At 34.1% G+C, this 14,065-nt stretch overlaps 1 protein-coding gene across 1 annotated transcript in view; it reads right to left on the bottom strand.

The window, feature by feature from the left end:
* LOC149426289 (uncharacterized) overlaps positions 1-14,065 on the bottom strand; it is a 322,323-nt gene that overhangs the window by 18,416 nt on the left and 289,842 nt on the right. The window contains exons 26-30 of the mRNA XM_089648840.1: positions 13,593-13,816; positions 11,766-11,963; positions 9,824-9,944; positions 9,022-9,138; positions 6,457-6,612 (exon numbers count right to left, since the gene is read on the bottom strand). Of these exons, the coding sequence (XP_089504966.1) occupies positions 6,457-6,612; positions 9,022-9,138; positions 9,824-9,944; positions 11,766-11,963; positions 13,593-13,816 (816 nt within the window). The remainder of the gene's footprint in view (positions 1-6,456; positions 6,613-9,021; positions 9,139-9,823; positions 9,945-11,765; positions 11,964-13,592; positions 13,817-14,065) is intronic.

The raw sequence follows: 14,065 nt of genomic DNA, 5'->3' as shown, positions 1-14,065 counted from the left end.
ACCCAGAAAAAAAATATCAAGCCTATAAAAACTGATTTAATGTTCAAAATCTCCTACTTATCGAACGAACCATTTTTCGGCTAAGGTTTTATTGTATTACTATGACAAATTAAGTTCTTTAGAAAATGATTATAAAATTTTTGAATATTTGTGCCTGAACTTCTCAAAATAAAATTAAAAAAAAACCGTTAAGCGGGTTAATTAAGCCTTAAATTAAGCCTTATCGCCATCTACATAAGGAGTGTTATTGTTAGCTGCCCGATTCAAAATTTTAATCGACGTGGTGCATCGCCTTAAATGAAATATTGTTGTTAGTGACCACGGGTGTCGATAAAGAAGTCAATAAACAAAAAACATAAAAACATTTTTATAATTACCAGAGGGTTCAGTTGATATAAGTTTAATAGCCTGGTTTTCTCGACACCACACCATAAGCATTAGCTTAAATATTTCTTCTAGGCTACGTTTTAATGATTGATTGGGACATGAACTGAATTCTTGTGCTATACAAAACAAAACAAAAAGTTTAGTATTATAACAAAGACCTTATCAAATAATATACCAGTGTATAATAAATTACTTTTCATTTATAAATGCAACAAATCGAGCTGACTCAATCTGATATAATTATAACTACAAACTGGCAATGTTATTGTTTGTTTTTTACAAGCGATAAAAACTGTTTGTCTATCGCTAAAATGTGGGTCAATCGAATCAAATTGTTTCAAGTACCGAAGCGAGCTATTTCCGTAGACTTAAAATGAAAAGCTCGCTCAAAACAAAAACGAAAGAAGTATGCAGTATTCAAAGTTATGTTTCCAGCGACCTATGTATATTATTTTTATAAATAGCTTCACACATGGTGTGCCGGAAAAAAGTCAATTCAAACTGACTCTCACAACTTGTAACAAACACAAATTTTGCCATTAATCTAACGCACCAATGAAAAAACTTTATTTTATAAAATTTTGGAAATATTTCAAATATTTTTGTAGATCGAAATAAAACACTTTATTTCGTTGTTAGAACGAAAAACTTTTTCTATTTACCTATCACCATTTTGGCTTCGCGAATTTCATCGATTTATCGTTTAGTATTAAAAATATATTCACAGCAAATGTGAAGTGGATCGGTTTAGAATTAATTAACGTTCGTAGTCTACCGTCGTAACACAACCTTTCCGCCGGCGTCGCGGCGCAAGACTAACGCCAGCGTCGATACGCAGCGCGCCGTTCGGTACAGCAGCGCCGAAAGCAAAAGCACCGATTTTGTGAACGAAAAAGACGAATACAGGCAGCGGATACGCTTTCTCACCTACTCTTATGCATAAATAAATATAAAGCTATAGAACTTGGCGTAAAAATAAATGTTCGCGTAACAGACCTAAGGTCACGACGGATGATTTAATTGTTTGGACTGCATAATAAGTCTACAGCATTCATTTATATCGATAGGTTACTTCATTATATTATAAAATTCACATTTTTCTACATTTAAAATTTATAAAATTTGGCTAAGTTTTCAACTAAAAGAGCAAACGGGACAGCGCTGAGACTTGTAGCGCCAATGATTATAGTAAGAAGTGTTTCAAAGTTGATTTGAGATATTCATGGCCAAAAGTATTATAGTACCCTGATAATGGACACTGTAATGCCGTCCAAAACGTTGGCTAAGGAAGAAAGTAGCGCAACATGGTATAATACCCCAAACATAAATCACAATGTTTCAAACATGTTTTTGCGGTGAAACGGATATCGAACTAACAAATTTCCGCCTCACAAAAAAATTCATAAACCATAAATCTTCAAAGCAATCATACTTTTTGTAATTTAGCTACATTCTGATAGTTTGGAACAATAATTGTTATTACCAATCAATGTTTATTTTATTAAAACAAAAGATTTGTGTCGTAACATATTTTCACCAATTTCATAATCTTTTCAACATTGAAAAGATAAATGATTCAAGGTTTTAATTTAATTATTAAATTAAAAGTGCTGGTCAACACTTTAACATTAAACTTAGGATTTTATCATCTTTGCATTCCTCAGACACCACAAATTGTGTTGATACTTTTACCCCATATAAAAGTCAATGTGTCATATTAGTGTATTTTTAAAACAGTAATAAATTAATAAATCTGGTGTTGATAAATGTAACTACTGTCAGAAGCATTAAATTATTGCAAAATTTTGTTTTAATACAGTGCATAACCAGCATAACTTTTAGTCCTTCTTTTGGAATTTTATGGCTTATACGTGCCTGGAAACTTTAGTCGTTGTTTTCGCCACGACTTATTCAAGATGCTAAATGGCAGAACACAGAATGATATGATAAGAGAAATGATGCTATCAAATGTGCCTCCCATATTAAAAGTGTTAAAATAAGAAATCTTGTACTGTAAACCCTGGCAAGGCAAGGATCCTGGGTTCAAATCCCAGATGTGATCGTATCTTTTTTTTAATTTTTCTGTTTAAAATTTTTGTTTAAGAATGGCTAATTTAGTTTTCAAAATTGAAATATTACAATTTGAGGTATAGAGGAGCAGACACTCGCTAGTCACTTATCTTATCTTATCGCTTATCTACCTAAAAAGCATTGACCTTTTCTATTGAGTCACCTACCCACTTCTTCCGTTCAACAACACTGTCCAAAATAGCTCACCTAATGATACTTGAGTTTATTCTTAACCATTGTTTATTTGCGACAATACATAATATTTTCACTGATGTATAAAACAACAACATAAGATAAAGAAATCTGCCTTTTATGAATCTGAACCATGGCTTCACTAGTTGAAAACTATTCCGATTTTGCGTAATGCGATAAAGAAATCTGCGTTCTATTAATCTGACCCATTACTTCACTATTTGATAACTATTCGGATTTTAAATTACTTCATCATTATTTTGATACAGATTTCTTCACTAAAAAAATATGATGTTCAAATACTGCAATTAGACATTGAACGGTGTGGAACAGCTGTACCAGTGGTGTAGTCATGTAGTAACTAATGTTTTTTTTCTAAAACACAGAAACTATATTTTTTTATTTACTATTTAATAGAGCTTTAAATAGAAAAATCATTTCAATTTATCGTTTGTTACATGATATTGATTTTTTTTCGTTTTCTTTCAAATTTTTGAATTTCCGAGGTACGTCAGTTATGTGCGGAAAAATTGTGAACTGAATTATTTTTGAATGGATCTAAATGTTCAAAATATTTGGTTCGTATTTTTCCAATACTAAAATTAAACTGTTCCCACACGGAGAATACTTACCGATATAAAATATTGCTAATTTATTCAAAATCTCTTCAAATTGTTCGTATTCCTGTTAAAATCGGGACTGTAGACTATTAAATAATGAATTGACATAATAAACAATCCTAATAAACTATCGTTAAAACATGAATGTGTTACCTCGATGTCGGAACACGTGGTCACAAAAACTCAATTGTAGTAATTCTGTTCCAGTCCAAAGATAAATATAGTCTGAAACCAGTATGGTTTAAAAAAACAAAAAGGCAAAAGGAAAAGGTTTTATTAATTGACTGATTTGGATAACCACCACTAATTACCAGTTTCAAAAATGAAAATATAAAAAATTAAGACATTTTTAAGCCTTAAAAAACGGATCGTTTTAAATCGTCTAATCGAAAAAAGTAACGTTATAACCCTAGTACCACGCACCCACCTACTTAATATGTAGACGTATATAAAATAATAAGTATTTTGGTGACTCGCAAGAGTTTGACTCATCAGTAAAAGTTGTTACTGACTCTACAATCAGCAGTATAAAAAGATGAACGCGATGAGACAAAATTCCAAAAAAACTTGATACTTTAACTTAACCCTTTGAAATATAATTGATTCCATTGTTATCATATCTAATTCAGATCAATGTCATCCACATATTCACACAAAACCAGTGTTAATTAAGAAGTTACAATTTATTCTTGGTCATACAATTTGCAGGTGACTGTGTCGTAAGACTAAAGACTGCTTCGGAATTTTATAATCCACAACTTCGCTGGCGCCAAAATGTTAATTTGAGCCATTAATCTTCTCTAAATGATGGGCAACATTTTTCAATTCAAGTTCTATGGGCGAAAAGAATCTTAAAAATCCTTGGATAGCAAGGCTATAAAGCGGTTAGGCTTATTTCGCTCTGGAATGAAATAAGTTACGAAACTCTTATTTATTACTGAAGAATAAGATAATACAAATAAAAGTAAATGAAACATGAAACAGAAGAAGACACAGAAACATAAAAAATACAGGTCTCAACTGGGAATCGAACCAAGAATCTCTCTCTTACTGGGAAAATATCTTTAAACACTCAACCACTGGGACCTAATTATATATTGTTGTCGTTCTCATATTTTAAATTAAGAATTAACAATATTATTTCAACAAATTTTTTCCCATAATTTTCACAGCTATCTTTTTGCATGATTAGATTTTTTTTAAATAATTGGTTTGTAACCCAGATAGTGTCTCGGATAAACATATCCGATTTTTATTTATATGCCGATATCTTTTAACTTTTTCTAAAATTTTAAATGAACATTCAATTTTATTATTATTCTTATAATATTTATGTCTTATAGAAGAAATAAAAATAAAGTGTCACGATGTTTGTATTTAACTGATTTATTCATATCATTTTTGATTGTTTCATAACTTAGAAAAAAATAAGCAATGACACAGGTAGTATAATAATATAGAAGAAGAGAACAACAAGTATTTTATTACAATGATTTTGGAGGGAGAACGGCCGTAATAGCAAGAAACAAGCAGATAAATCAATATTTAATAAGTCACGAGGAAAAAAACTCCGACATGTAAAACTACAAAAATCAACTAAATTGTAAAAGAACTCTGTCGTCATGAAACTTGGTAGGTGTTTTCTATTTAGAATTTCAAGGTCAACGTAAGTATTTCATTTCAATAATTCAAGAATAAGAGTTTCTGTCAAAGTCGGGTAGTAAAGAAGGAAACCAAATCATAAATAAGGTACCTACAAAAAGTTCTTTATATGTGAAGGTTTTGATATCGTTACTATTATTTGATATGGTAAGAAGTTGTGCGTGGATCACATTATGTGTATAATTTCTTATTCAAAATAACATTCAAACGGAAGAGACAGTCAGATTATATACAACGCTAAAAATATCACGTAGGTAATAATATATTGCGCAATTTTCACTGGAAATAGAAGATATAGTTCACTTTGTACCGTTTCGTTTCAGCTGATGACACTCAAGTGGTCTATATGTGTCGGTGACTATATAACACACTCACATATACAGTGCCACGTGCTTCATCACACAATAATAACAGGAAAATGTTTCACTCACAAAGATCTTTAATCTCCCTGAAATGTATCTGAATGATTTCTTTCCGTTTACCGGGCGATGTGTAATTTGTTTTTTTTTTAAATTTATTTATCTAAAAATGAGTTCATGCTTTTGCAACTAAATTCATACTTATTTTATTTATTAATCTTAAGTTAACACACATCTTCGTGTGTGCTAATAGTTTTATAAACATATAAACATGTACATTGTTTGGCAAACATAATCTTTCTTTAAATATTTCAATAAAGTCACAAAAAAAGAAACATTAATAATTGAGATAGACATATTTTCTTAATTCATTTTTGAACTTATTAATATTTTCTATCACAGCAATTTCCTTCGGTATTTTGTTATAGTAGGCAGTAGTATTATACTGCCCTGATGAGGCTACGGTTGTAGCGAAACCCGGTCGGCATTAAGTATTTACCCATAAGTGATGTTTACAAAGTTACTGTTTAATTTTAAATTTAATTTGTGGTTTGAAAAAATAATTTCACAGCTTTGAAATTGACACTAGCTTGACCAAAAAGACCCGGCGGTATTCGCAGTCCCACTATATTTCAACACCCTTTTTACCACATGTTTTTTCTTCTTAAAATAATAAAAAATCAATACGGATTTAGTTAAAATTCCAACGATAGATATTGCATTGATCTATATCAATTTCGTCAAAGAAAAGACGAAAAAAATAGTTGCATGCCCTACAAATTACAGACCAAAAGAGTTGTTGATAAAGCTACCTAATCATAAAGATATATATATTAAATAAAGACAAAAATTCCTAGAATGCACATAATCTGACGATATTTGAATCTTCTACTATTATCACAGTTATTTGAAATGTTGCTCGTGTCGTGGTGGAGGACTTAGCCAGCCTAGGAAAGGACGCCTGCGTGACACCAGACGCGATGTCAACTCAGTCAATCTTATTCACCTACTTGATCGTAATGCGAAAAAGATTTTACTTGGTTTATAAGTTTGTCCCGAAGCCTAAGAGCACATGCGCATCACCGGGGATCAGAAGAATTATGAATAAGTTTTATGCCATAAGTTATATAATATTAACGAGAGATATCTTATTTTGGTGAACTCACCGAATGTGTTCGAAGACTGCCTCCTATACATCTCGATGCAGGACTTCCTGTGCACCATGCGGTGTGTGATGGCCTGGTATTTCTTCCTGAATTCGTGTTCAGACTCGGTGGAGTCACGTCTCACATCCTTCTCCTCGCCGTCCAGACTTCTGTCATCTAGATTAACCAAAATACAATTAGGACGTTACCTGAATTTTTACCAGTTTGATCAAATCTGAGGTGAGAGTGTACGGTACTAATTTCGTATTATTGCCACTAAGAACGTTAAATAGACGTACCATAACACGGGCATTAGCCTAGTATGGTAGTTAAAAATTGTAGTGTTTAAAAATCTATAAAAAAGAAAAAAAATAGTCGGGTTCCGAGGTCGAGGGACTCCCTACCAGCAATCCAAATCTTATATTCTAAATCCATGCAAATAAACTTTATTTGATTAATTTGTATTATTCCACAATTCAATCATTTGAAATAATGCAAGGTATATGTTTCAGCATCGAAGTTGGTGTAAGACTACCATCCAGAATGAAAACGTTGCTTGAAATGGCTTTAGCCTTGTTAGGTGACCAGATCTGAATAACCAGGTACTACCCCAACTCCTTTCTCTCCCCTCTAACTTCAGCCTCACAACATACTCTAATTGGGGATGCCAATGATGCCATAGTCTCACTGGCTCCAGACGGTTGGGAGCAGTTAGAACTATTGTGCGTTATTCACATAAAAAAATAATAGTTAAACATGCTGGAATAATGTAAACTACGATTGTAGGAAGTGGGAAAGAAGAAAAGTAAGGGGTAGAGTTATGTATCAAAAAGTCGAAGGTCGTTAAATTGATGTATTACAACTGTTGCTTGCAAGAGGAAGTACGTACTTAGTGGTGTCATAGTTTGTCGTACGTAATTTCAAATGTTTTTTCAATACAAATTATTTGTAACCAAACTATTTAATATGACGCATACATGTATATTCAGGAATTAAATTTCACACGGAGTCAAAACAATATGACACCGTTTTTCACATTAAAATAAGTTTGAAAGCAATTTTCTGACAAATTTCACCTCAAGAATGCGTCTCGCTTAGCTCTAAATACTGTCAGAAATTTTTGTATTCAAGGTGGTCCAAGTCGATCAACTGTCAAACAGAAGCGAACATATTTTCTTTTAAATAAAAGGAATTTTTAATAGAAATCATTAGGAATAAGGTGCACTATATTTATATATCTTTCGGTTTGAATTAACACGGTGTACATATATATTTTGTGTTATTGTGAACATTTACATAATTAGAAGGTAAATTGAATGAACTTTGTTCACATGCTTGGCCAGTATTGTTCGTTAGAGAGTCACCACAATATTCTAAAAATATATTAAACCACCCTTCAGCAATTATAATTGTTATTTTAATATTATAATAATAGTAAATTTTGTTATTAATTTTATTCCATTGAATGTATTACGGTTCCCAGCTTTCAGGGGTGTTCGTGCCATTATTTTGTGTGCGCCGAAAACGATTTATTTTAATATCCATTTTAACATCATTAAAATTGTAGAAACATTATTTGTATAACTGATATGTATAATAGTATGGGGATGATCGGATAAAGGATACTAGCCAGAAAAGAGACAAATCGGAATCCTTTTGAAAATGATAAATATCGTAAAAAGTAACGCAAAAACTAGGTTAACCGGGTTAGGGTAGGTTAGCATTGATGACTTAATGAATTTATACGTCACTTTTAAAAACTGTTCTGATTAGTCTTGGATATATGGAATACCTCTGGACATAGTTTAATAATAAAGCAAGTGAGATACTATGTTTTTGAGTAGAACGAGACAACTATAGTAAATATTATGTATGTGAGTTATTTCTACTAGAATTTTCTTCACTTCACTATAGCGCCCATTGATGAACTAATAAATTAAGGATTTCCCAAAATTATTATGATAGTATTACCAACATGAAAAATATGCTCTGCTATGAATTATCGTATGAAAATCAACGCTTTTTGCCTCTAATTAATAAAAAAAACAGTATAAATGAAGGAGTATTTTGATTTTCAAATGCATACAAAGGATTGCTTATGAAATCTTTTAAATTTTAGCATTGTTTATCAAATTGATTTATGAAGTCTTTTAAATAAAGAAAACGGTGCAAGGCTGAATAATAAAAAATGCAAGTCATGTTTTATTCTTGGAGCATAACAACTGCAAGACCGTCGGTATCCACTGGAGAAAGTATTTTTATTTTCGTGAGTCAGTCAAGCGTTTCGATTTTTATCAATAACATTGCTTGGAATGCCTTGTACTATCTGGGTTAAAAGAATCGTTATAAAGTGGTTATTTTTAATGATTTAATGTTAATAACCAAATATTATTATAAAATGGTTTATTGGCAATTTTAATCGAGCAATTTGATATTAATTTTTGATGCCAGTTGGACGATTTGATTCAACTTGAAGAATTTTTTGAAGGCGTTAGACAATTGTAAGGAAAGGGAGATGAAGAAGTCATGTTTAACATTCATAGTCTGAGTTAGCTGTAAATTAAAAGATAATTCATATTCATTTACCGTCCCTGTCAGGTCGTTGCCAAGCAGAAATCTCTTCATTATCCCCAATATAGATCCAAACGTTTCCTCTGTAAGAATCTGCGTACACTCCGTAATCACTTTCTGGGTCATCCGCATCTGAATAATACGAATCAGATTGTTATAATAATATTAGTCATTTAATATTATTATAAGTAATAATCATTTTATAATTAAAAAAAATTCTGAAAAAATAAGAAAATACACAGATTTGGGAAATGAGATTAAAAGAATTTGGCATTCTCAGACTATGAAAATATTACCATTTGTTATTTCGGCTACTGAGATCTCATTCAAAATTTAGGCGTATTAGATCTACCAAAGAATTTATATATAAAAATGCAAAAATCAGTCATTTTAAATACATGTATAATTACGAAAGATTTTTAAAATATTTATATTGAGGGATCAGTAGGATTTATAGGTCCAATTAGAAGTTCTACCGAGCCGAACCCTCTGATATGATAATATCTGGAGTCGGTGAATTATTTTCCCATTTGATCTCTGGGGATTTGACGTGTTGTTCTTGTATTATTTTGTATTTATTGTGCTTATATAATGCAGTTGCATAATTTGGATTGATTAGATGATCATTTGTGTGGAAGGGTTTAGTTTTTGCCTGCTAAAGCAGAATCCGCTTGGATTTTTAGGAATTAATCAAAGCAAATAGCTTTTAAGGTGTCCAATTAGAAAGCGGTAAAATGAAATGTAATTTCGTAAAAAAAAATGTTTTCATACTGATTTAGAATGTCTATTCGGCTTAGGATATTTTTTTTTATCTTACCATCAACATCCATGTTTGGGCTAGATTCAGCTGCTCTTAAGCGGTCCAGGCTGTTACCTGTGGATCTGGCCATGGGCCTTATGTCGTGTACCTCATTTTCGTCTTTGCTGCGTTCTTCCGACTAAAATCATCAAAAGACTTGAGGTAAATATTTCATTCATCAGTAAATAAATAAACTGTATGTACCTGCTCAGAAAAAATGCTTCTGATTGGGTAAGTAACTAAATGAATTTTGTACGGAAGATAGGACAACTTAATTAATTAACAAAAATTTAAATTTAGAATTAACAAAAACAAAGCAAAATGAAAAGAATCTGATATGGTAAAGTTTATAAAATGGTTAGGAATTCCATATCTGTAATTTTCCTCGTGTTATTATTCATAATTGTTTGTTATTCTCTTGATGACGATGGTGATGACGACGATAATGATTTTTTTGCGGATGAAAAAGACCTTGAAACATTAGTAGTAAATGATGAAATCATCCACGAATTGGAAAAAGGAGACTCCAAATGGTACGTGAAAGTTATCCAAGAGATTGGCTTTTACTTAAGATCATACAAATTTTTCGAATTGGATCAAAGAAATTTTACAGATAGTTCGAATGAAAACAAAAGTGCCACCAACTTTAAGCATTTTCCTTATCCACCGCTCAGGAAAATACACCCGCTCATCGAAAAAAACTGCAAGCCAGGTTTTTACCATTGCATTGAATTCCTTCATAGAGTTATTGCTTTGGCCCCATTCCAAATGAAAGATGACACAAATTTCATAATAAACGATCAGAAAAACGAAAATTTAACCGATGATGTGATTGAGAGACTCGACGCAGATTGTTTATATCAAGTTCGCGCGGAAATGATAAATGGACTTCCGTTCACCAGCTTATTAGCACATTTCATTTGGAAAACCTCAGCATTGTATTACATGTGTTACTACACAATGTTGGAACAGAGAGAACTGAAACATTTTGAAATTCCATGCGATAATTTTGCCATGTGCTTGGACAAAACTTACGGTCCGTACAACGAAGACCCAAGAGCTAATGATTCAAAACCTTTTCACTGTGCCATGTACAGCTTTTGTCCTGATACAATCTGCCCTGTCAAACATATAAAAGACGTTGAAGATTGTAAACGCCACACTAGTTTCGATTGTTCTCCTGAAACTAAAGCAGGAGCTGACCGAGAAGTATTCAATCGGGCCAAAAATCGAGATTTATACGGCATTATGCATAACTTCTGGAATATATCCTGTGCTTGTCCAAGGAAAGGATTTATATGGACCTCAATTGATGGGATGTGTGTGGATGTTAATGAGTGCGCTGATGGAAGTCACACGTGTGATTTGGATTCGCAAAACTGCCTGAATCTTCCGGGAAGTTTTCATTGCGTATGTAATTGGGGCTTCGATTGGAATGAGTATACAAAAAGCTGTGTTAGGAGTTATTTAAAAGTTGAACCCAAACCTAATCGTCAGGAAGAGGACCTGTAAAATATAAAACGTAACTAATAATCAAACAACATCAGAAATGCCATTTTTAATAATATTAGCACCAAAAGTCACGAGCCGCCACTGTTTATGAGTAATTTATATAATAAGTTTTTCAAAATACAGGTTGTACAGATGTACACAAATAACTCTACTGTCGGGGGCGTGTTTTGAGTACGTTTATTTATATACTACTCCATCACATCGCAAAATCTCGATCGCAAACACATGTGCTTTTGACTCTCTCGTTATTTTTTGTTTGTTCATAATTTACCCAATACTAAGTAATTCTATTTTCTCACGTGTATTGTTAATTATGAATGTTTATATTTTGTAAGCTTCAATAATAAAAATATTGTGAAAGTAAAATATTAATTTATTGAAGCCGCTTCTTGTTGAAAAATTGTATGAAAATACCGCGTTAATAGTATAATATAGCATTAAGTTTAACCTTAGCTCTAACATCCTGCCGATATCTGTGATGGTGCCTCCTCTCAGCGAGCTGCCTCTCCTCGGAGCGGAACCTCTTCTCCAGCTTCTTGTAGAGCCTTCCACTGGTGTGCTTGCCCATTGGTCTGATTCCGTTTGGGGAGTCAGCAAACCCCGCTGGTGGCTGGACGATGTCTGGCTGTTCGTCTCGAAACGCTCCCTGTAATAAATTCAAAGATATCAACATTTAATATAAATCATTGATAAAGAAAATATGTTTTAACCATGAGAGCAGAGACGTAACCAGAAAAACAGATGCCTACTTTCTGGTTAGATTAGACAAAAATCTTGTAAATATAAGATAGTAAGAGGAAAGATGACAAGAGGCGGATGACAGTACAGTTCATGATAGCTTTTTGTTTGACAAGCCCCCAAAGGGCACACAAACTCCAACGGCTCGGAGGGCTTTGAAGCAGAGAATGGACGGTTATCTCGAGAGTATTTCCTCCTGGGGTAAAAATAATCTCGTCGAATTTAATGTTTCAAAGACCCAATCCTGTCTGATTACGTCTAAAAGGGATCCAAATGATAATCTAGTCTCCTTCAACGAAAGCAATCTTCCGAACAGGCCTTCCATTGATATGCTTGGTGTAACTATAAGTGACCAGCTCAGGTACGGGGGCTCCATCGAAGCCAGAGTAAAGTTGGCCTCTCAAGCTGGGCGTACTGTACAGGGCCCGCAGATACTTTAATAGTACACAACTGCTCACCCTGTACAAATCGCAAGTGCGCCCTACTGTCGAATTTGGCAGCCATCTCTGGTCTGGAGCCCCAAAGTACCTGAAAAAAACCCTTGACTCTGTGCAGAAACGGGCGGTCCGTTTGATAGATTCCCCAATCTTAACAAACGGACTGCAATCTTTAGAGCACAGGCGTCAGGTAGGTATGCTGTCCTTGTTCTATCGGTATTACAATGGAAGATGCTCTGAGGAACTAGCGTCATTGATCCCTTCGGCACCGGTGCGTAGTCGGGATACACGCCAAACGCGCGCCCAACATTTGTACACAGTTGACACTTGTCACATGAGAACGGGTCGCTTCTACGATTCGTTCTTAAGTTCAACAGCTTGGCTGTGGATCGAACTGCCGGCCTCTGTGTTTCCTCCCTCCTACAACATAGGACTCTTCAAGACCCATGTTCACTTCTTCTTCTCCACAAAAAGACCCTCCACACAGCATCCCCAAAGTTGACATAGGCCCTGAGGGAAATTATTTTCTTCAGGGCCTCCTGTGTGGAGTAAATATAAAAAAAAGGAAAAACAATACAATATCATATTAAATAAAAAACCAAATTAAGGAAAAACCCCATTGAAAAATATCAGCATTTTAAATTAATGTTGAGACCATCTTATTTTACATACAGTTCCATTTCTTATTAAACTAATCTCTTATTTCATTATTCGAGCATAATATCGTCATAGCGCTGCAGTAGCGCGAGAGCCCTAAGAGCAGTAGTGCGATCGTAGTTGGTTGCATGTACCGTAGGTACTTATATCTACACCACCAGGGACCAGTTAATACATGTTGGTACCGTCCTCAATACCACTAGCAGAGGTTCACCGTATCTACTCTGCTACTGCCTGGGCTCAAGAACTTGGGAAGAATAGGTTACCTTGATGTGAGAACTTGTAGCACCCTCCATGGGAACGATGCGCACATGCTTGCTACAGGGCTTTCTAGGGGCAGTGCATGCTGATGCTCCACCCGGTGAGTTCTACTGTGTATAACATGCAGTCGCTGCCCGGGCTCACAGACCTAAGTGACTTGGTGAAAATGTGAAGATGGTTACCTTGAAGTGAGGGCTGGAAGCGTCTTCCGCGGTGATGATGTCCACTTGCTTGCCGCAGTGGTGGCAGTGCACGCTGGTTCCGCAGCCGGTGCCCCCAGAGGAGGTGGCGCCGGCAGCGCTAAGGTCAGCCGTCTCGCTATAAAACACGCTATCGCTGCCCGGGCTCACAGATCTGAGCGACTCGGCAGACATAGCTTTTGGCTTTTTGCTATCCGCGTTGACGGCTGAAATCAATTAGAAAACCGTTAGAATTCATTCAGATGATATCATTGTTAGGAAATTGATTAAAATACATTAATGAACCTTGAAATTTGCTGTGTTCAAACATGTTTTCAAAATTTTTAATCATCCCATATTTATATTAGAAAATCAAACGACATAATGGTTAATGTGCATGGATAATAAAGCACGCTTGATCATTATTATTTCCAGTTGTTTTGTTTAGGTTTCTATGATCATCGTAAAAGTAGATG

The sequence above is a fragment of the Hesperophylax consimilis genome, chromosome 1, assembly GCF_061612785.1.
Source record: "Hesperophylax consimilis isolate HC1 chromosome 1, BYU_Hcon_1.0, whole genome shotgun sequence".
Lineage (NCBI taxonomy): Eukaryota > Metazoa > Arthropoda > Insecta > Trichoptera > Limnephilidae > Hesperophylax > Hesperophylax consimilis.
This window is presented reverse-complemented; position numbering and strand designations above follow the sequence as displayed.